The 24,219-nt window shown below is 42.5% G+C and overlaps 1 protein-coding gene across 1 annotated transcript in view; it reads right to left on the reverse strand.

Moving 5' to 3' along the window:
• Positions 1–1,752: 1,752 nt before the first annotated feature.
• The window catches only part of DENND5A (DENN domain containing 5A), a 97,670-nt gene continuing 75,203 nt past the window's right edge, over positions 1,753–24,219 (reverse strand). The window contains exons 13-23 of the mRNA XM_037522637.2: positions 19,012–19,096; positions 17,408–17,492; positions 16,835–16,963; positions 9,047–9,168; positions 7,804–7,949; positions 7,124–7,242; positions 6,598–6,779; positions 5,566–5,648; positions 4,944–5,067; positions 4,157–4,325; positions 1,753–2,763 (exon numbers count right to left, since the gene is read on the reverse strand). Coding sequence (XP_037378534.1) covers positions 2,580–2,763; positions 4,157–4,325; positions 4,944–5,067; positions 5,566–5,648; positions 6,598–6,779; positions 7,124–7,242; positions 7,804–7,949; positions 9,047–9,168; positions 16,835–16,963; positions 17,408–17,492; positions 19,012–19,096 — 1,428 coding nt within the window. The 3' untranslated portion in view covers positions 1,753–2,579. The remainder of the gene's footprint in view (positions 2,764–4,156; positions 4,326–4,943; positions 5,068–5,565; positions 5,649–6,597; positions 6,780–7,123; positions 7,243–7,803; positions 7,950–9,046; positions 9,169–16,834; positions 16,964–17,407; positions 17,493–19,011; positions 19,097–24,219) is intronic.

A 24,219-nucleotide genomic window follows, 5' to 3' on the forward strand; every position in this document is an offset into this window, starting at 1 on the left:
TTGCCTCTGAATTCCTTGAAATTAGGGGTTGATAAAACAGGGTAATAAACACCAATAACATTTATTGAGCACTTACCCTGGCCTTGTTTCAGGCATCTACGTAGACTCACTTAATTCTCAAATCCATCCCAGGAGGCAGCACTACCACCATCCCGTTTGAGATGCTGAGCAAACTGAGGGTTGGGAAAGTTATGTAGCATGCTCTGAGGTCACAGCAGCAGAGCAAGAATTCAACCTAAGGACTTCAGTGTCCATACTCTGTAATCTTATCACTACCAATGAATTCATTTATTCCACAGATACTCACGGAGTACCTACCTACCTGCCACGTGCCAGTTACTCCTTAGTGGACAAAGTAGACTGTGTCCCTCCTTTAAAAAGCTTATACTTAGAATCAGTAAACAGTATGATGGCTGCAGGTGATAGGAAGAAAAATAAAGCAGAATAATGGAGTAAAATGTGACAACAGGACCTGCTAGTATTTTAGAGTGGTCAGGATAAGCCTCTCTGAGGACACCTGAGGAAAGACCTGAATCAAGTGAGTGGTTAGCAATGGAAAAGCCACAGCTGGGAAGGAAACAGTCTGGTAACTGCAAAATATTTATGTGATGTGTGGCCTTGGACAGGTGACTTAACTTCTCTGAGCTTCAATTTCTTTATCTATAATCTAGGGATATAATGTGTATTTGTCTTATAGAGTTGTGAGGAAAAGGGAGAGGTGTGTGTAAAGCACCAGGCTTAAAGTCATCTCTGGCCTAGGCCAATAGACACATACAACTCAGTTCCATGTGCCCCTCTTGCCAAGCCAGGAATCCCTCTTCCTGCTCTACAGGCTAGGTCCACTTCCTCTACCCCCAGAAAAAAAAAAAAAAAAAAAAACTGGAGACTCCCCTTCAGGTAGACAACTGCATCGCAGCCCATTCACAGCTCCTGATGGCAGATTGTTGCACTGGGACTGTCCTCAAAGCCTCTAATCTCTTTCTTCATCTCTTCAAAAAGCCTTACCTGAGCACTCACCCCCTGCCAGGCACTAGGGATGGAAATGAAAGAGACCCTTTCTGTCCTCCAACAGCTCAGACTAGGGGGTGGCCTCAACATGAGGCAAGAGGAGCCAGTAAAATAAGGAAAGGACTCGCTGTGCCAAAGGGGGTTAGGAAAGGCTTCATAGAGGCTGCCTCCTAAAGTAAACCTTGAATAGTGAACAGCTAGCGGACATGAGGTGAGGCATTCCACATAGCAGGAACCGTGCAGGCAAAATCAGGGAAGCTAAAAGAGGACATTGATTGGTTTGAGCTACACTACGCCAGCGTCCTATCAGAGCAGCTTGGTTGAAAAACTGACCGTAAAGCTCTCCACTTGCAATCCTGGAAAAAGCAAACCCTTTTCTCATGAAAAGGGATTTCTTCCCAAGGGTCTCATGTAGCTAATGTTGCCCAATGAATGGCCCACCCGGTCCTGATGATCAAGGGACAATCTTTACAACCTTGGCCGGGTCTTTTCTTCTCTGTGCCTGTCTCCTCCTCTGTGGAGCAGAAAACTAATCCTTGTCTGCATTCCTCTCAAACAGCCATCTGAGCTAACAGCTATGAAAATGGGAAGGACTTACCCCTACACCAGCCCTCGGGGCATCCTGTGCGGTCCACAGCCCTGAGAAAGAGGACGGGCAATATCTCGGTCATCTCAGAGACACCAAATGACAGCCTCCAATCCCCACTGCCCACAAACCCCCACAAAAGTTAGGGATCCATACAGTTTTGTTTCAGGTGTTTTATTAAGTGGGCCATATTGTAGCTGGTTTCTAAGTTGCAAAACAACATAAACTGAACAGTAATAACATAGCCAGTTAGACTGTGACAAGCCTTTCCTTTCCTTAAAAAAAGAAAAGAAAAAGACTTAAAAACACACAATGGAGGGTTAAATAAATAATACATTAAAAAAAGAAAAGAAAAACCTGTTAAAACATGCTTATGTTTACTTCTGTGCAACGCCTGTGTGATTTTTCTGCACGATGACACATCCCGGCATGTCTCCCTCCCAAATAATACTGACAAAAAAGAAAAGATGTGGGACTGACTCATCATCAGTGCTTGCAGAGGCACTACTGAAAATCCCTTTGATTGGAGCTTGGGGCTTCCCGCTCAGCACACCTGTGTGTGGCCCATGAAAGCCAAATATCCATAATAATGTTAATATAGAAAACATTAGTTTAAAAACGATGTAGAATGGCCTCATTGACACGGCAGGAGGAGGAAGCAGAACCGCCCCACACACAGTGCCGCAGGCTCAGTCTGGGGAGGCCGCAGGCTCCCAGCAAGGGCCAAGGCGAGGGAGGGCACCAGCTTTAAAATAAGCGGCACCAACCTCGTCTCCCTCTCCCTATCACTCTTTCACATGAAAGTGTGTAAAAAGCAAATCGGCAAATAAACTCTAAAATAGATTATTTATTCCAAAAATCCTCTAGTTTTCTTTTTACAGTGAGTGTACATCTCTCCGTCTCCTACACAAAGTCCCTCTGGGAAGAAGGGTCAGAGCTGCAGGTTGAGTCTTTCTCAGTCCTGCTCCTAGCTGGTGCTGGGAGGTCAGATGTCGATGCCCTTGACAAGTGATGTTTCCAGCGTGATGTTGAACTCCTGCAATGTCTGCAGCACGCGGATCAAAGAATTGACAAGTGTATGGTCTTTGATCAGCGCCACATCTTCATACATGTGTGCGGTGATGGGGCAGTCAGCCAGCAGGGCAATCCAGTGGTGTAGGAGGTGATCTCTGGCAGGGCAGGAACAGTCCAGATGGGTCAGAAAAAAAAAGGTAGTTAGTGCAACGTTAAGAGGGAAACTTGCTTCCCATCACTCCTTGAACAAAGTCTGAAGCTGGAAAGGCTGATTGCTCCTTACAGCTCCTTCCCCTTGCCTAGCAGGAACTGGCAAAGAGGACTGGCATGGCTTTAAAAAGTTCCCACTTGGGGCTGCTCAGCCCCAAGGACATCAATCCAACCTGACCCAAACTGCCCTGTCATCCATCACCAGGCCTGTTCCTCTACGCCTCCCTCTCCCTCTCTGGACACGCCCACCACTAATCAGACACCACTTTCTCCACCTCAACGGCCAGAGCATCACTCAGTAGTTCCCAGAGCATCACTCCTCCCCACAGCTACCACCACCAGGAAAGATACTCACAGCTAGCATCTACAAAGCACTTAGCATGTGACAGGTACTGTTGCAAGAACTCTAACCTTCCTCACAACCTTATTGTATGAGATAGATGCTATTAGTGCTATTATTATCCCCACTTTACAGATAAAGAAATTGAGGTACACAGAGATGACAGAGCTTGTCCATGGTCACACAACTACCAAGCGGCTATTCTAAGGTATGAAGCTAATCAATCTGCTTCCAGAATCTCTTCTTAACCATGTCAACTCTCCCCCGCCAATGCCTGCACAAACTACTGTTGTTAAGTTTATTTAGGCTTCGTGTCCTTGCCTGACTTACTAGAACAGGCCCTAGTAATCTTCTTGCTCAAATGCACCAAAGCAGCAAGTCAGCCCCTGATTGAATAAATCTGCTCTGATATGGAAGGACTTTCCCCAGCCCATCTCCTCCAGGGCCCTGTCCTTTCATCTGTTCCACTACTGTCCTTCCCACATTACACCTGCTATTTCCTGACTCTCTGTACTCCCGTTAGGGCCTCTTCTGACTGTTCCAAATTCCCTCTGCACTACTTCTCTTCCATAAGGCTTACTCAAGCACTACTCCATGATACCTACTCTGACCTTCGTCTGCACTTTCAGCATACTGTATGTATTGGTACTTCTGCTTTGAATTCTCACAATTAAATATAGTAACTATGTTTAATTAGGGTGAGTAAACTTCTGAATGACACTCTGCTTCAAATCTCAACAGTGGGGTGGCTTTTTTCCTTCACACCAGAATGTGGCTCTTCCTCCAATTACACACAAACTCTCATCCCAACTCCCATGGATCCCAACACATATGCGCGGTAGATGAAGGAAATGGAGGACCTCTAGAAAGCCCTCCAAGGCCTCACCTGCCCAGTAGTGTCTAATCATTAGCTACTCCCCACTCCTGCAACACACTAGGGCAACAGCAACAGCTCTGCGGCTGGCGGCTACACCCCTGAGGCCCGAAGCCTGCAGTACCTGGCCCCCAAGCACACCAGCGTCTGAAACTTGCCGTCCTTGCCAATGTTGCGGGGAGTGTTGTTGATTGCAGTGACAAACCGGCAGAAGTTCCGGGCTCTTGTATGCCAGTTTTCCTCAGGAGCAGCTTCATTCTGCTCTAACGTCTCATAATAGGTTTGTGCTTTTTCTGTGAAGAAGAGAAAAGCTTGCCAATGCAAAAGATTTTCCAAATTGACCTATCTCTGACTATGCTGCAGGCGACTTGCCATGGGTCTCTCCACATTGAGGCAGGTAACTTAATGAGAAAAACACAAATGTTCTGATGTCACTGATCACATTTCAAACAATCCTTATGTTCTCGATCCTTATGCTTTAAGTTTATTTATGTGGCCTTTCATATGAAGATGGTCCTTTACTTAGTCTGAAGATTAAAAATTAAAGAGAGAGAATGAAGTTTCCTGCATGAAAATTCTCCAAGTAGATACAACACAGAGCATGGGGTCCACTGCTATGAACTTGCTTTTTGATTCTAAAGGAGAAAGGGGACTTATGACTAAGTCCGTACTATACAGCAGATTCCTAGAATCTTTCCCGTCCGATTCTCAGGAGATGAGGGATGAAGGTGGAGGGAAGGCTTCCATCACTTACTTCAAGAAAAGCCAGAACAAACAAACAACAGATCTAATTTGAGAGTCACCTGATTCAGGTTCTCACCTCCGGGCCAAGTGGTAAGCACCTACGTTATGTTGACAAGTTCCCATGTCTCTGCATGCTTTTCCCACCCTCACATCCCAGCCCAACTCACCCAGGAAATCCCAAATGAAGACATTTTTGAAGAGTCGGGGTGATTTAAATCCATGCTGGAAAGCCTGCTCCAGGGCCGACACCAAGCCACACTCTCCACAAAGCAATAATGTCAGACTGCCTCGCTACATAAGGAAACAGGGGAGAAGCCAGGCTTCCTTCAGTCAAGCTGCCTCCCACCACTGTATCTCCACACCTACCACCCATGGTGTGGGGCAGAGGGTGGGGGGATGGGGTCCACAGCAAAAGACAAGCAGGGACCTTGCCTATCCCCCCCCCCTCCCCAGCAAGGCTCAGAGTAGTTCGTTCAGAGCTGCTGAATGAAGAGATGATGGATCTGGGTCATACACAAGAGTCCACACCAGGAGGACAAAGCCCCTGTCGCCAATGATCAGGGAGACTCAGGCACATCCAGAACAAAACAGGAATACACACTGTTTGCCAGGGGACTTCAGTGAGTCATCAGTGTTTAAAAAATATAGGGCAACCCAAGGCAGAGGGCCGTAGAAGAAGTCATCTACTAAATCCCAACATGCTGAGCTGTCCACAGCACATAGGTCTGGAACAAAATTATTCTCATCTAGTTAATATAAGGCCCTGAGTTGCAGAGCAGGAAGGCTTACCTCTTTCTCCGGCTTATGGAAGTGCTTCACAATGCCATTGACTGCCTCCCCTATGGACTCCTGGATCTGTCCAGTGTTCAGCTCTAATAAAAATCAAGCAGACATCCCTAACAAATCAGAATCAAACAGACATCTCTAAACAGTCAGAGGCTAACACTGCTTAACTGACTAAACAAGAGACTGAGGACACAGGGCAGGCCCACAAGAAAGACAGGGCAGCTTCGACCCTGGAAGGGGCGATTCTTACCAAGAATCTTAGCTAATTGCTGAGCTAGCTCTTCTTACAACCTTGGGAAAAAAAGAAAAGCCAGGGGCCTCCCCTGGTGGCGCAGCGGTTGAGTGCTGGGCTGCGAAGCTGCGCGCAGCCTCAGCAGCACCGGTTCGATCCCCGGCCGCCGGGCAAGGGTCCCACATGGTGTGCAGACCTCTCCTGCCGCCCGCTGCCCCCTTCAGCAGTATACTTCGTCACTCTGCCTGTTCTGCTCTCCGCTCTGGCTCTGGTGAATTCTCTCACCCTCCTGCGCTTCTGACTGTACCCAGTGCTTGTATGAATAAATAAATAAATCTTTAAAAAAAAAAAAAAAGATATAATCATTCTTTGAAAAAAAAAAAAAGCCAGTACCTTAGCGTTCTATCTCTAAGAGATGCTGACAAAGTTTATTTTTCATTGTACTTTAGAATTTTTTGCAACCAAATGAGTGTCACCGTGACTGAAAAGGCCAGGAATAAGGAAGAGAAAGCCAAAACGCAGAGCCCTCTCCTTTCCAGGATTATATACGAATAGCACAAAGGATCCAGGGTGAGCTGTATGAGGGCTTCCCTCTCATACAGCTCCCATCTTAGAGTCCCTTTCAGGCCTCTAAGGAGAGCATTGATTCAAAAGTGGAGGGTGACAGATGCCTGTGGTTGCTTTGCTAGCAGAAATGATTCCTGAGTAGCTACAAAGGCTGGAATCTGGGCTCCCATATCAGGGATCCCAGATTCTGCCCACCCTCCCCAAGTTGGTTGACATGAAACCCTTCTCTCTCTTACTGGGCTTGTTGTTGGGTGAGATGGTAACAAGCCTCCGGATGACGCTGGGGGACTGCTGCAAGGGCGGTGTCCGGCATGGTCTCTCATCCACCTCGGGCTGGGATGTAAGCAGTTCCCCAACTAGAACCCGCTCTAGGCTTCCATCATCCATGCCTTTTCCCAACCACCGGCCACATGGGAACCTAAACGCCAGGAAAGAACTTATTAGAACTGCCAGCTTCGCCACTGTCCCTCCTCTTGCTGCTCAGCAAGAGCAACCAATAAAGCTGTTCCCTAGCCTACTTATCCCACTATGTCATGAAGAAGCCACACAGCAATCAACCTGAACACAGAAATACCATATATCTTCACTTGGAAAATGCTACTTCCATTTCTTTTCGAGGTGTGAGTGAGAGCCAAATAGGTAGTTGCTTCAGCCTATCATAACATAATGAGTCCCCTAGAGAACTCCAAATATCCAAGCATCAAAGTCCCTGGTGGTAAACTTTATCCCTCTATCTTAGGGCATCACTGAGGGAACACTTACTTGTAGGTATGTCCTGTGATCTCATTCCTGACCATCACATACTCCACCAGCCATTTGGCATACAGCCCCGAGTTATCATGGCCTATCTGCACAGTAGTGAGCTTCCCCAAGTTCTGGCACTGTGAAAGAACAGTCAAACAGAGAAGATGGAGTAGGTCAAGAAAAGAGGAGAAAGGAGCATTACTCCTTGGAGGCACAGATCTGAGTGGCTACCTGCAACTTGGGCACTCAGCATGTGCAGGAACAGAGCTCATGGCTCCACCTACCTCCAGAGCTGGGAGTACAGCACTCCCCCTAAGGGGGTCCATAGCTAAGAAAGAAGATGCTGCTACCTGGAGGAAGACTAGGGCATGGGAGCAGAAGGTTCTGGAAGTGGGAAGGCCTGAGATCCAGGGGTTTCTAGGGACACCTGAATTCAGCAAGTGAAAGCTCTCTCAGGATTTCTCAACACACCATGGACAGAAAGGTCTGCAAATCCAGAGAGCTAAGTGCCTTTTAGACAGAGATAATTTAGATAAGGTAGGCTTCCTCCCTCTATTCATTCAGGACAGCTCAGTTATGCTGATGCATAATAGTGTAAATAGCAAGGTCTCTGTGAAATCCTGAAGAAAGCTCCACAAAGCAGCTGCTGCAAATTCAGATCCCCACAGAGCCTGGAGTTTTGATCCCTGAGCACATACCTCAAAAGTCATCTCTAACACGTTCCTGGGAACCTGCAGGATCTGTGTTTCACCCAGTTCTCCCGAGATGCAAATCCATGGGTTGGCAGTGAACATGGAGCCCCCCAGTTTCTTGCTGGGTACAATCAGGATGTGGTATGGGATCACTATTTAGGAGAAGGCATTGAGAAGAATCAGGAATTCCCTGCAAGCCCTTGCCACTCCAGGTGTGCTGGCATGACGGCAGTCCCTGTATTAGCAGATCCCCCCACCTCCAGTATCATTCCTCCCAGGGTTACCACCCAAACAGCAAAGATCCGAGCACAGCTGCAGGTTCAGGACCTATGTAAACCTGTTTCTTAAATAACACACAAATCGTAACACTGTATTAAACTGTTTCAGAGCACTTTTCAAGCTACCATCTTACGAATTCAAATGACAATTTTAGGAGAAGCCACACAGGTGTTAACCATCATTTTTGAGGCAGTGATGAGGAATTACTTCCCTTGGGTCTTCTAAATTTTAGCCCAGTGCTGCTTTTATGGAAGCCTACAACCCTTATCTCTAAAAAGGAGGACTGGTGTCATACAGAAATAAAAGTCCACAATGATGAGGCTACTGAGCCACTGGCCAAACAACCAGTCATGGGGCAAATTTAGAGAATATCCCTACTCATCAAAGAAAGATGAGGTTCCAAAGGTCTCCTTAGACCATACTGAACTGTTTTCTTCACTATGCAAATAGCGGGAGTGAGGCCCATAGCAGGGGTAGACTCTGCTCACAGACACATAAGGAGTTAAGGCAGAGAGCCCCAGACCCAAGTCTCCCATTACCATCTAGAATTCTTTCTGTTAGTTCAGAAAACCTGTTTCTCCCTGCAGGCTAGTCTGAAACTCTCTGTGATTCTGAGTGATTCTCTCAGTCCAAAAAAAGGGGGGATATTCTTTGCAGATGTGCAAGAGGGCAGTGAACTTCACCACCCTACCCCATCCCACTCCAATTTCATGACCTTGGACTTTCAGAGCAGTGCTTAGGACAACCATGATAACACAATGGTGGAAAGGACTGAGTTTCCCATTTCAGAACAATAATAACAAGCTTCAGAGAAAAAAAAACTTCAAGGCAGGCAAGTACACCAGGCAGAAGCAAAAGACAAAGTATAAGTAAAAACCTTCTTTGCTAAAAAGGGGAGCAATGCATTAGCCTCATGCAGGCTTGTGAAGACTAGAGCTGAGAAGACCAGCAGGAGCACAGGACTACTCACAGATAGTTGTGAAGACATTGGTGAAGCAAAAGTAATCGACGGCATTGAAAGAGAGGAGGTGATAGAGGAACTGCTCCTTTTCATCGTCACAGCGCAGGAAGGCATAGCGTTTGTATAACTTTCTGTAGAAGAGAAGGCAATATATCAGTCTCCCAACCAAAAGGAGGAGAAAGTGGCTAGAATATTCAGGCCTTGAAGGAAATAGCTACAGGAAGAGTAGATGTCAAGCCTCAAGTTTTTTAGGGTCAACTGAAAAAGAAACAAAACCAGCTACTCTAAATGAGGGCTAGAGGAAAGTGACTTCAGTCACAGTGGGAACAACAAAAACCAAACTTTTTTTTTCAAGGTTGAATATCAAGTGTCAGAGGGTCATGGGTCCTTCCTAAACTGGAGGCTGGAATAAATTCCATCAGGGATGACCCAGGCCCTGCAGGGTTCTAGCTAGGTTACTGCCCCAGCATGTGATGTGAAGTAGTAATGGTAGGAGGTCTCTGATCACCATTCACACTAGAGCGAGGCTGACCCTCAGCCAACCTGAGACCTATGAGTCAGAACATTGCTCTGAATGTGAATGTGAGCCCAGGAAAGCTTTCCAGGTAAAAAGGGAATGATCCAATCACAGGCTGCACAGCTCATGTACTTACTTAACATCTTCTCAGACTTTCTCTCTTTCCCACCTCCCCTCTCTACTGCTTACTTAAAGGTCCACTTCTCTGTCTGGCAATGTGAGCCTTCTGCAATTTTACAACAATGACATCTTCCCCAAGTAGAGGAGATGTAGAGAGCCAAATGCGCCGGTCCCCACCACAGAGAAATACAGAGAACAAAAAAGGCAACTGTCCTGGTTGCCAAGACTACAATCATAGTAGCCAGAGAGGTATGGGATTTAATAGACTTGTAAGGTTCTGCCTAAACAGACTTTTAAGTTATTTTCAACAAATAATTCACAACCAAGGCCTACTATCTAAAGACACTAGAGAGGGAAACACCTGTCCTCAAATACAGTCTAGGTAAATAAATCGGCTCAAGGCCATAAGACTGCCCAAGAGTTGCCAAATGAAAGGCTCTCTCGGAGAATTTAAAGAGCCAGAAGCTGCAATGCTCCTGGAAGGTTTTCTACAAGAGGGACTTGGAAGACAACATGAATTTAGACAGGAAAAAAAGGGGTGTGCGTAGAAACCAGTCTGGCTAGAGCTGAAGGCTCAAGGAAGTGAGTGGTTAATAATGAGGCTGAAAAGTAAGGCTAGAGTCAAATGAAGGAAGGTCCTAAATGCTGAAGTTAAAGAATCAGCAATCTGCCTTGTAAATCATACGTTTGCAATTTGCCCTAAAAGTAAAAGCCAAAACTAACTTCAGAAAATTTAAATTCAGTGCGGCTGAGAGATGAAGAGGGAATTAGGATGAAAATGAGACCTTGGTAGGGAGTGATAGGTGGGGGCACAAACTAAGGACCTGAAATGTGTATATGGGCAGTAAAGCAAAGCAAGAAGTCAAGCTGACTCCAAATTTTGAGCCTAAGAAGGGAGGTATGGGTACAAGAGAAGAGTGGTGACATTAACAAAAATTTGAGAGAAAGGTAGTTATAGTGAAGACTGTAAAGCTTGCTTTTGTTCTCTCTCAGCTAAAAGACATTTGAATGAAAATAAATGCAGAACTAGAACTCAGAAGAAACGCCAGAGCTAGAGCTTCAGATGTGGGAGTCACCTGCTTAGCAGTAATAGAATCCATGGAACAGTGAGATCACTAAGTGAGACGAGCAAGTGAGACAGAGAAAAGAACGTGTGTGAGTGCAGAGAACTGAGAACTGTGGAAGCCAACATCCTGAAAGTGTAAGGGGAGAGAGAGAGCAGATGGTATAGGGTCATGGCAGTCATGCAAAGTGAATTTCATGGTAGAGGTGGCACTGTACAGGGAGCACCCTACCTGCAGAGACATCAATGAGAAGAGTCCGGGCCCACTATATGAGAGCTAAGTAACTTTTCCCCTTGGAATCATAGTTCACTAGCAGGTACAAACCCAAAAGACGGCAGCAGTTGGATAGGACCATCTTGGAGCAAATGGCTTTGGCCCTTGCTGCTCTGGAGCCTGAGCCTGCCGGCCACAGTATTATTACCTCCAGTCTGGCTCTCTCATAAGAAAGCTGTTAATAATTATGAATATCCTAGAAATGTGAGTTCCCTTGACAAGACATCTAAAAACAGTGGAACTGGATCAGTGGGGGCTCCAACATGTGATGATATGATGAAATTACAGATTTAGATGAATGAAAAGGGAAAGATTGAGATACCAGGTTTAAAACATTTTGCTGTGGTTCTGCAAGTGCCTCCAGCTCTTTAGCCACTGAATGGCTAGAAAGGAAGACAGTGGAAGAAGCCTTGACAATAAAAAACACAGACATTGGGCCTCCCCTGGTGGCGCAGGCAGGTGAGCACTGCGCTGTGAAGCTGTCCGCAGACTCTGCAGTGCAGGTTTAATCCCAGCTGGCTGGCAAGGGTCCCACAAGGTGTAGCAGACCTCTCCTGTCTGGCCCACTGCTCCCCTCAGCAGCATATTTCGTCAGTCTACCTGTTCTGTTCCCTGCTCTGTCTCTGGTGGATCTTCTCACCCTCCTGCGCATCTGGCCTGTACCCTGGTTCTTGTATAAATAAAATAAATAAATCCTTAAAAAAAAAAAAAAAAAAAAAAAAAAAACCACAAACAGACATTGCCAGAAAACTCTGCCTTCTTCCTGTTAAGCCACAGGAAGCATGCTGGCTGAAAATGCAATCAAGGTCACCCTGGCTGATTACAAATTAAAACAACAACCCAAGAAAGGAAAGGCAGAGAAGAAATGATCCTTTGGCAATACCCTCAGCACATCACATGGCTATTTGCTCAGCTGCCATGCAATCACCACAGATTAACTGAAGCACCTCATACCGCAATAAGAGAGCTATGAAATGGACACATTTGCTGTTCACATTGTGGCACCGAGGCAAGCAAAACACAGTTTCATTGTTCTGAATCTGTGGTTCCTTTCAGCCTACTTTTATGACCTTAACTCAATTCACATATATTTTAAATTGTGGGTCTAGCCTCAAAACTGAAATGAAAATGAAGTCTCAAGTTTTTGATGTCCATGAAGTGCACAAATACCTAATTTTATCTGAATCCATTTTGGGGAAACTTAGTAACAGGATGCCTTGGTATGATTTGTTGGTAGAACCAGTAACTGACATAAAGGCAGGTCTGCATATGTACAATATATAAAAGAATCTAAGATATATTTTAAAAAAAGAATTCATAATTCAATAGGCCCCATAAATATAAGACCCCCTATGCTACCTCCACCTTATCTCTACCTCCAAGCTACAGTCTTGGGGCAACCTGGGAATTTCAGAGACTCAATAATAATCCTCCCAAGGTGGTTTACCTCTTCCTATACACAGCCAGGCTCACATTTTATGTGCACAATTGAATATCTACTAGGTGTTTGGCAACAGGCTCAGCATTAGGAAAGGTACATGATTCATGCTTTCAATGAACAAATTTATTTTTTTTTTAATAATAAATTTTATTTTTATATTCCCCATACAATTGCAGCCCCCCCATTCTGACCCCAATCTCTCCCCTCCCACCCCCGCCCCCTTAAAAGTGTCTCTGGTTCGTAGTTTTTTGTTGATTTTGATTTTCACTTTCTTATAGTTATTCGTTTTCCTGGTCCCTTATTTAAGTTTTCTAGATTCCTGCTATGAGTGAGACCATCCGGTATTTTTCTTTTTCTTTTTGGCTTATTTCACTGAGCATGATCCCTTCCAGCGCCATCCATGTTGATGCAAATTGCATGTGTTTATCTTTTTTGAATGCTGAGTAATAGTCCATGGTATATATGTACCACATCTTCTTGATCCAGTCATCTATTTTTGGGCATTTGGGTTGTTTCCAAAGCTTAGCAATTGTAAACAGTGCTGCTATAAACATAGGGGTGCAGGTGTTCTTTGGAATTGATGTTTCTGTGTCCTTTGGGTAAATACCTAGGAGTGGAATTGCTGGATCATATGGAAGCTCTATGTTTAGTAGGTCCAGAAATCTCCACACAGCTCTCCACAGTGGTTGGACCAGTTTGCACTCCCACCAACAGTGCAGAAGAGTTCCTTTTTCTCCACACCCTCGCCAACATTTGTTGTTGCTAGTTTTTTTAATATGTGCCATTCTCACTGGTGTAAGATGGTATCTCATGGTAGTTTTGATTTGCATTTCCCTGATGACAAGTGATGTTGAACATTTTTTCATATGCCTGTTGGCCATTTGCATTTCCTCTTCAGAGAAGTTTCTTTTTAGCTCTTCTGCCCATTTTTTGACTGGATTATTTTCTTTGTTGTTGTTGAGTCTCATCAGCTCTTTGCAGATTTTTGTGATCAGTCCTTTATCATTAGTGTTGGGTGCAAAAAATGTTCTCCCAGTTGGTGGGGTTTCTCTTTGTTTTTGTTATTGTCTCTTTTGCTGTGCAGAAGCTCTTTAATTTGATGTAGTCCCAGCTGTTTATCTTTGCCTTCACTATCACTGCTTTGGGTGATGTGTCTGTAAAGATGTCTTTGATGTGCAAATCCCGTAGTGTTTCGCCTATATTTCCTTCTATGTATTTTATGGTTTCAGGTCTTATGTCTAGTTCTTTAATCCATTTTGAGTTGATTTTTGTGTATGGTGTGAGGCAGTGGTCAAGCTTCATTCTTTTGCATGTAGCGACCCAGTTTTCCCAGCACCATTTATTGAACAAACTTTCTTTGCTCCAATGCATAGTCTTTGCTCCTTTGTCAAAGATTAGTTGACCATAAATCTGTGGGTTTATTTCTGGATTTTCTATTCGATTCCATTGGTCTGTATGTCTGTTCTTGTTCCAATACCATGCAGTTTTGATGATTATGGCTTTGTAGTAGAGTTTGAAGTCTGGGAGTGTGATGCCTCCATTCCCTTCTTTTTTTTCAGGAGAGCTTTGGCTATTCAGGGTTTTTTGTGATTCCATATGAATTTCATCAATAATTGTTCTATTTCTTTGAAAAATGACATTGAAATTTTGATTGGAATAGCATTGAATCTGTATATTGCTTTTGGGAGGATGGCCATTTTAATAATGTTTATTCTTCCAATCCATGAGCAGGGGATGTCTTTCCATTTCTTCGTGTCTTCTTCTATTTCTTTTAACAGTGTTTTATAGTTTTCTTTGTATAGGTCCTTTACCTCTTTTGTTAGATTTATTCCCAAATATTTGATTTTTTTTGTTTCAATAAAAGAAGGGATGGTTTTTTTGATTTCTTCTTCTTCAGATTTATTGTTTGTGTATAGGAAGGCTACTGACTTTTGCGTGTTGATTTTGTATCCTGCCACTTTACTGAACTGATTGATGAGTTGAATTAGTTTTTCTGTGGACTTTTTGGGGTTCTCTATGTATATTATCATATCATCTGCAAATAGTGATAGTTTGACTTCTTCTTTTCCTATTTGGATTCCTTGGATGTCTTTCTCTTGTCTTATTGCTCTGGCTAGGACTTCCAGTATTATATTGAAAAGCAGTGGTGAGAGTGGACATCCTTGTCAATGAACAAATTTAAATAAGCAGCAAGCAAATAGATAATAATAATACAGGCCCCATCCATGGTAAAACAGGGATGAGCGAATATTGTAACAAATGCGATGGCTACATGGCGGAGGAACCGACCAAATCTAAGGAATCTAGTCAACTGCAAAAATCTCTTCTGAGTAGGCCTTAAGAGAGTTTACCACGTAGAGTGAGGAAAGGGACTAGGTCACATAGGAGTACAGCAAATAAAGTGCTAAAGCTATCTTGAGACAGGTGAGGGGTTTGATGTGGCTGGAGCATTAAACAAATTAAGTAGAAAGAAGAGACAGAAAAGAAGAGACAGAACAGGATGGAGAAAGAGGTAGCTTTGATGAAGAACCCCTTTCTCTCCCTATACTCCATCAGAAATGCAATCTATAGCAGCCAAATTCTCCTCATTTTCCAATCACTGGAGTAGCACTGGGGTCAGAATATCAGGGGAGGAGTTAGTAAATACTGAGTAAATTCTGAGCTTATGTCCTCTAACAAGGATACGGTTTACAGAAACCAAGATTAGCCTCCTCACTGAGGTCTCTGCCCTTTTGTTATTTCCTCCCACACCCCAAACCTACCCAGGGTCCTGGATTCATAAAGTTCTTATGCTTGATGCCCTTTAGTTACTTCTCTGCCTTCAGTTACCTCTATCCTCCTGATGACTTGCAACCCTTCCTGACATACTGGCCCACAGGAATCATTCCTGTTCTACCAGGCCTTGGTGCCCACAATTACAGTTACAGAATTTTCCAGGACACACAATTGTCCTGTTATATCTGGTTTGCAAACATTTTTCTTTCAAATTCCAGGCTAACATATTCATGTGGTCTCTTTTAGTTATCTTTTCAAATTTTGTTTCTAAACCTTGTTGTCCCTACAGGAAATCAAATTTAAGCGCTGCTATCTTATAATCTCTCAAAGTGAGCTCTTTAATCTATCACAGTTCTAAATCTGTTTTTTTGCTGTGGTTTATACATTTAATAAACTGTCTAAAATATTATGCTGTTACTCTGAATAAAAACTGATTTTGCAGTTTTAATCAATTGGCTTACACAGAATTTCTCCAAGGTCCACTGCTCTGTTTATTATCCTCAGGGAAGTCACACAATAAAGGATACAATAAAAAGCCAAAGATGACTTAAAAAAAAAAAAAAAAGAAAAACACCCAGGAGCCGCCCTGGTGGCACAGGGGTTAAAGTCGCAGTGCTATCTAACTATCGCCAGCCACTGCAGCATGAGTCCAATCCCCAGCCTGGGAGCTAACCCACATGGCACAGCAGACCTCTCTGTCTCTCCCGCTATTCCCTTCAGCAGTACATTTCAGTAAGTCTGCCTGTTCTGCTCCCCACTATCTCTGGCGAATCCTCTTACCCCCCCACACTTCTGGCCTACACCCGAGTTCTTGTATGCATTAAAAAAAAAAAAAAAATACACCCAAAAGCCTTGCCCGTGAAGGAAGACCCAAATATATTGTATTCAGGAAAAGACACAGAGAAGTGCTAGTTGCAGAAACCAAGGAGAGCTTTCCTTCCCCACCTTCTCTAGCAGCCAGGGTATAGAAAGAATGCAAAGGATATACAATCAAGAGTAAGGAACTGTAGGTTTAGTGAAATTATTGGAATCCTTCCTTTCCCTCTCTCTCTGGGTGGAAAGTCTGGAAGGAAAGGACCTAGAAGGGTCATCTGAAAAAGCCCTTTTAAAAAACGCCAGGGAGATTTAGGCAGGGTCCAGAGAGGAACAGCAAGGACTTGGTTACTTTGGGCTGGCCCTGGGCTCAGGGGAAAACAAAAGGTAACAGGTCATTTTAATTCCTTTTAATTCTCCAATCCTCTTCTCCCCAGGACAGGAAAGAAACTGAGAAAATGTCCTATGCCCAAGTCACAAGTGTGTAAAAAACATAGGAGGAGCTCCAAAACTGAGGTAATTGATGAAAAACCCATCCTTCTCACTACTTCTTCAAGAAAGCCATTTTTGGGCATGCAGATTGAGAAGGCAGGAAGAGCAGATATATTTAAATTAATTGTTCTTCCACAGACAAAGAGAGAGAAAAGAGGAAAAACTGCAAAATCTCACATGCAATGTGAGTTTAGCTAAATATAGCAACAATAACATACTAAATACATCCCCTACCCACACAGGTGGTTCCAACCCTCCCCACCATTCCTGGAAGCCTGTTTCCACAGGTGGAGTGATCTTACTTAGTAAGCTCATGGTCTGAGAGAAGCTGCTTCAGGTGTCTGGAAAGTAACTTTTTTTCCATGGACAGTCGCACCCATGCTCTGGCCTTTCCCACATCAGTCTTGATTTCCCCGATGTTCTGGATGTGCCTGAGGAAAGAATGGGAAAAGGGAAATGAAAGGTAAGGTAGGAGACGAACTCACTACCAATACTTACCCTCTAAATCAAAGCAGGTCTTGGGAGGCAGCCCTATCCCAGCCTATGAGTTCACTTCTTTTGTTCTCCAAATTCTGGGCCTCCATTTAGCTTTACCATATCTGGGGGAGGATTAGGAGGAGAAAGTGCAAAAAAGCCAGGCTAACCCTGTAACCTTGAAAGACATTGGTGTAATTCTCTAAAAATGTCAGGAAACCCAACTATTTATATATCTCTACAAATGTACCATGAAGCACAAGATAAATGAGGAGAGCTTCCTAGTTAACTAAGATGCCACAGAAAACCAAGTCACTGAGACCATAATTTTCAAAGTGAACATCTAAGCAGCAAATGAAAACAGGATTTTAATGGCTTATTACAGATGATCCCAGGCTGACCTCATATCCTGAATAAGAGAGATCCTCAGGGGAGACATGACTGAGCTGGCATCAGACTTCCTCCGTTCTGAATCAAGAAGTATTCCTAGGACAAAAAATGTTGGTCATATCCAAAGAAATCTGAATATCCAAAGTGCTAGCTATACTTCTTTATCTCAAATTACAAATTTCTGCAGGAACAATTGGTTACTTTGGTAAAATTTTGACAGATCATTTCACTAACATTTATTAAGTACTTAACAGTATCAGATTTTATGCTTTTAGGGATATCATCTCACTTAATTTCTCTAATAATTTGCAAGACAAGAAAGGTATCTCCACTTAACAGAGGAGGAAACTGAAATTCAGAAAGGTTAGCTACTTTGCCCTCGTGACCAAGTGGCAAACTCAGGACTGAAACACAAGAGTTCTTGGTTCCTCAGCATAATCTATGGAGGCAGTGCTTCCACTTGAAACTACTATTCATGTCCTCCTCAGCCTTAAAATGAGTTACAAAAGAGCCAAGGGGATGTGTTAAGTGCACGTGAAGTATAAGCTTAGGACCTATAGATAAAATACTTATATATCTTCGTGTCTAACTCAATATTTAAAACTTAGCATCTTCATCACCTAAGAATTTTTGGTTACAGTTTATAACCCTTAGCAATAACTTCTATTGCCTTCCTGAAAAGACACTGCTCTCATAACCAGCAAGTAGACCAAAAAACTCCTTATAAAGTTACTTAAGGAGCTGTAGTACCTGATCTTAAACAGCTATCATCCCAATGTTCAGTGCTAGTTGAGGTTACTAGCTCAAAGACAAAGATAACACTGAGGATGATGCTCATCTTTTCACCCCCATTTAAACTCACCCATTAAAATAAGAACATCCCAAAAAGGTAAACTCTCTGGCAGAGAAGGAAGAATGAGGACGATATGAAGGGAAGATGCCATCAATAAATAATAAAGAGGGGACTGCCAAAAAAGGGACAATGTAGATGGGATTAAGAATATCAGACCAGGAGGCCAGAAACCTGGCTCTTAATCTGATCTCTTTCATTAATTCACCATGTGGTCTTGAATAAATTCAATTCCTCTCTGGATCCCGGTTTCCTCCTACTATAAAATAAGGGGACTGGACTAGATATCTGAGGTCCCTGCCAACTCTGACATTTTTAGAACACAAAGAGTGTATAAGGACTCATTCACATCAGGCCTTGACATTGAGGAATTCTAAGGTAGAACACTGACAAGCAAAACTCTCTTAACTGATAAGACATAACATCAATGCCCTTCAAAGAGAAATAAAAGCCTGAAAACAGCTTGTGCCAAACAAGGGATATCGGATTCACACAAATTCATTTAAAACTTATATTCATTCTAAGACTGATATGTGGATATAAATCTTCTAACTTGATCAAAGAGGCATAGAGCCACATGATGATAACAAATACCATGGCTTTGGCATGTTCTAGAGAGTATATGGTTTAGAGAGTACATGGTTTAACACTTAAAACAGAAAACATTCCAGACCAAGTTTCATGAACCTGGAATAGCCTGCACTCCATGGGGATAGGAAAATGGGGGGAACAAGTTCCTCTCCAATTGTGTAGAGACCATCTTACCTGAGGTATTGAGGCTTCCCGAAGTGAGTTTTCTCTGTCTGTTTTCCTGATAATGTAACAAGTGGGACCACAAGGCTGATTTCCCCTGGAGTCAGTGCAAGTGAGAAATATCTATCAGTTTAGATTTTAGAGGCCAAAACATGCAGTGAAGAGTCAGAGATAATTTGAACATATACATACAGGCTTTTGCTGAACAGTATCAGTATTATTTCTTATCTCAATGCACACCCAAATGCAATGTATATAAATATATCCCCTCCCTAAAATCCAGGAGCAATATAACAGAGATGGAAGGGAACAGAAAAGGGAAATAGTCCCCCACGGGAAACAGAAAGGATATAGCCAAAGAGAACTCACAGAGGGACCAGTAGATACAAAAGAAAAGGTAAATAACCAATTAACCATCAAATGTCCTATTATTGGTTGAAGGTCAGCTTGGAAAGAGCATGATGACTTTTGCACTGAAGAGTTGACATCCAGGCTATAATTCTATGATAGTTCCTGAATTTCATTTTTCCCCCCAAAAAATTTATTTTTATTATTTATGCATACAAGAACTGGGGTGTAGGCCAGAGGTAAGGGAGGCGGGGGTGAGAGGATTCATGAGAGTCAGAGTGAGGAGCAGAACAGGTAAATCTACTGAAATACACTGCTGAGGGGAGGAGAGGGCAAGACAAGAGAGGTCTGCTTCACCATGTGGGTTAGCTCCCTGGCAGGGTACAAAACTCATGTGGCAGTGGCTGGTGATAGCTTGACAGTGCTAGACTTAATGCCTTGCACCACTAGGGAGGCCCAACAATTCCTGAATTTCCTAAAATATCTAAAGATATTCTTGCCCTTAGTAGTGCAGGCTGGGAAGAATAAGTCATCACTATAATGAGGATTTACTATTGAAGGTTCATTTGAAGAGGTCTGCAGGAAGATAGGCTAATACTTACTTGCAAGCTGAATAAAGTGCCCCTAAAAGGGAGGGATAAGATCACTCTTTGAGTGAATTCAGTCACAATCTAAATGCATGATGGAGGAGACCAGGTAACCAGGTTACTACCTCTGGATGAGAACAGACCTGAAGATTATCTCAGCAGGAGAAAGGTTTTCTAGAAACAATTCAGTTGTTCAAGGATCCAACACAGACAGGACTAATCCCTAGCTGAACATGTCCCTAAAGGCATAAATACGTTGCCAGCAATGAAGATTCTCACTTCCATTTGTTGACACTGACAGTGCTCTACTTTTGGAGCTCCAAAAGCAGGACTCAGAACAAAATGGGACCTCAACTGAAAAAACCCCATTATTTTGTACTGGAATGTACTGTTTCTCACCAAAAAGGTGCTGTCTAATGACAGGAAAATCAAGCAGGCCCCAGAAGAAATTCCCTATGCTTTGGGAATTCTAGCAGAGTATGGCTGCAAAGCCTCCAAGAACAGTTAAGAACACCTGATGATATGGAACTTTTTAATTTAGGAAGAGGCTCACTAACTCCCTAGAGATTTTTGATGGTGAATATTCAAAAGTTCTGGGAGTAGACTTCAAACTATACTACAAAGCCATAATCATCAAAACTGCATGGTATTGGAACAAGAACAGACATACAGACCAATGGAATCGAATAGAAAATCCAGAAATAAACCCACAGATTTATGGTCAACTAATCTTTGACAAAGGAGCAAAGACTATGCATTGGAGCAAAGAAAGTTTGTTCAATAAATGGTGCTGGGAAAACTGGGTCGCTACATGCAAAAGAATGAAGCTTGACCACTACCTCACACCATACACAAAAATCAACTCAAAATGGATTAAAGAACTAGACATAAGACCTGAAACCATAAAATACATAGAAGGAAATATAGGCGAAACACTACGGGATTTGCACATCAAAGACATCTTTACAGACACATCACCCAAAGCAGTGATAGTGAAGGCAAAGATAAACAGCTGGGACTACATCAAATTAAAGAGCTTCTGCACAGCAAAAGAGACAATAACAAAAACAAAGAGAAACCCCACCAACTGGGAGAACATTTTTGCACCCAACACTAATGATAAAGGACTGATGACAAAAATCTGCAAAGAGCTGATGAGACTCAGCAACAACAAAGAAAATAATCCAGTCAAAAAATGGGCAGAAGAGCTAAAAAGAAACTTCTCTGAAGAGGAAATGCAAATGGCCAACAGACATATGAAAAAATGTTCAACATCACTTGTCATCAGGGAAATGCAAATCAAAACTACCATGAGATACCATCTCACACCAGTGAGAATGGCACATATTAAAAAAACTAGCAACAACAAATGTTGGCGAGGGTGTGGAGAAAAAGGAACTCTTCTGCACTGTTGGTGGGAGTGCAAACTGGTCCAACTACTGTGGAGAGCTGTGTGGAGATTTCTGGACCTACTAAACATAGAGCTTCCATATGATCCAGCAATTCCACTCCTAGGTATTTACCCAAAGGACACAGAAACATCAATTCCAAAGAACACCTGCACCCCTATGTTTATAGCAGCACTGTTTACAATAGCTAAGCTTTGGAAACAACCCAAATGCCCAAAAATAGATGACTGGATCAAGAAGATGTGGTACATATATACCATGGACTATTACTCAGCATTCAAAAAAGATAAACACATGCAATTTGCATCAACATGGATGGCGCTGGAAGGGATCATGCTCAGTGAAATAAGCCAAAAAGAAAAAGAAAAATACCGGATGGTCTCACTCATAGCAGGAATCTAGAAAACTTAAATAAGGGACCAGGAAAATGAATATAAGAAAGTGAAAATCAAAATCAACAAAAACTATGAACCAGAGACACTTTTTGGGGGGTGGGGGGCGGGAAGGGAAGGATTGGGGTCAGAATGGGGCTTTTGCAATTGTATGGGGGAATATAAAAATAAAATTTATTATTTAAAAAAAAAAAAAAAAAAAAAAACAAAAGTTCTGGGAGTATATGTTCTACCAAAAAGCTAAAAGAGCTCAACTATTATGTCAAGCGTGCTTTAAGGAAAATGATAAAATATTATGTATATTCTTATTTGCTATAAATAGAAATCTTTCACATAGAACCCAGAAGTTAAGAACAGGGCCTATTCAATTAAAAAAAAAAAAAAACCTAGGATAATAACAGCTAGTAAGTGTTGGATAGTCCATGTGTCAGTAGTTATTTTATTACATCTTATTATCACAAACAACCTTGAAAGGTAGGTTTTATTAACGCTGTACAGTATGAATAATAAAGATGAGGCTCAAAGATTGCAAGACTGTCATTCAGTGGAGACAGGATTCAAATCCAAGTCTGACACTAAAGCCTAGAGTGTTGCTACTACATTACAGGGTTCTCAAAATTTTACTACCAAGGGTAGGATGTGATACACAATTGTTAAGATTTTTTAAAAATCTGTATCATACCGTTGTTTATAATGCTGAAAAATTAAAAATAACCTAAATGACTAATAAGGGGCTGATTCAATTATTACACATCAATACAATGGACAGAGTCATTAAAAATGAGATTTTAAGAATCTGGCAAGATGCTGGGGTTACCTCCTACATATACTCACAATTGAATTGCGACAGAACAAGGTCAATAACCCATCATAGAAAAATGGACGCATACAGCACGCCTCAGGAGCCACAGCAAGGGGTAGGGGAAACTTTAATAATTGGACTGTGTTTACAGCAATACCAGGGCAATACAACCACACAAGAGGGAGGAGGGCTGTTGTATGTAACCCCCTGCAGTTTTTGAGCCAGGGAAACATACTGTATCAGGGACTTTGGGGACCTGGCACTGCAATTAGGGGGTGCAAAGCATTGGCATCCAGGACACAGGGTGCACTACTGGAGAACTATAGGAGCAGGGGAAGACTGAAGATTACTAGCTTGAGCCTGAAACTCCCAATATAAAACAGCTGGAGCCTGAACTGGTGGAGAGAACTAGGTTGGATCACCTATGTCTCTTCATAGAAGAAGCTACTACTTACAGCCTGAGATTGGTATATTCAAACAAACACACACAAATAGCTAAAACAGACTACAAATGAACATTTTCATTAACCAGAGTTTAAGCACCTGTTAACAGGAACAAACTTCCCAAAAGAAAGCTCTGTGCTGAAAAAGAAAAAAGAACAACTCCCAGACTATGAACCTATCTCAACTGTGATTCATGTCCAGCACTGCATAGTACCTAGAGGGTGGGAGAAGCTAGACAAGACACTATATAAGACACTTGGACCAAGGAGCTGGCCTGGAGGAAGGGATTACTATAAATTCCTACCACACAACTCTGGTATCCACAGCACAGTAGGAATACTTGAATGATTCTCAACTATGGACAATTCAAAAGAAGATATCCAAATGGACAACAGATATATGAAAAAAATGTTCATCACATCCAGTAAGACAGATGCAGGTTAAAACGATAATGAAGGTACCATCTCACACCTATGAGAATAGCACATATTAAAACGACCCCCAAAAACAAGTGCTAAAGAAGATGCAGAGGAAGCGGAACCCTATTACACTGTTGGTGGGAATGAAAACTGGTGCAGCCATTATGGAAAGCAATCTTAATTTACCTTAATAGAGGTAAGCTACCCAAGAACATGAAACCATCAAAACAAAAAACTATATACTTTACAGTGTTTACCGCAGCACTGTTACAATAACTAGGACATGGAAGCAGCCTAAACATTCACCAACAGATGACTGGATCAGGAAATATGATATGGAATACTATTCAGCCATAAGGAAAGATGAAATGTAGCCATTTATAGCAAAGTGGAAGATGTTTGAGGGAAGTGAGTGTAGTAAAGCAGGTCAGAATAACCAAGACAAACACTAGACATTTATATAGTGGACAATCTGACAAAGTAAAATACTTGAAAAACCAGAAAACATTAATAAACGCCATGAGGACTCGGAAGTTAAGAGGGAGGGAGGAGGGAAACATGATATAAGGGATGGTGGTGGTGAAAAAAATACTACTACCAAAATAGTCTAGTGGAAATTGTATTATTATCCAAAGAATGAAAAAAATAAAAAAGAAATAAAAAATTAAGAGGCAAAACATTGTCTTTTATGTTTAATCAAGAATGGCAACAAAGTGTAATTTGTAGTCTTCATAACAAGCAGAAAAGTAAAACTAAGGGTGAATCTAGTTAGATATACATGGTTTACAGACCACTGATGGCCAGGAGAAACTGTTTCAT

This window comes from Talpa occidentalis, unplaced genomic scaffold (genome assembly GCF_014898055.3).
Source record: "Talpa occidentalis isolate TD23 unplaced genomic scaffold, MPIMG_talOcc4v2.1 talOcc4.3, whole genome shotgun sequence".
NCBI classification, from domain to species: domain Eukaryota; kingdom Metazoa; phylum Chordata; class Mammalia; order Eulipotyphla; family Talpidae; genus Talpa; species Talpa occidentalis.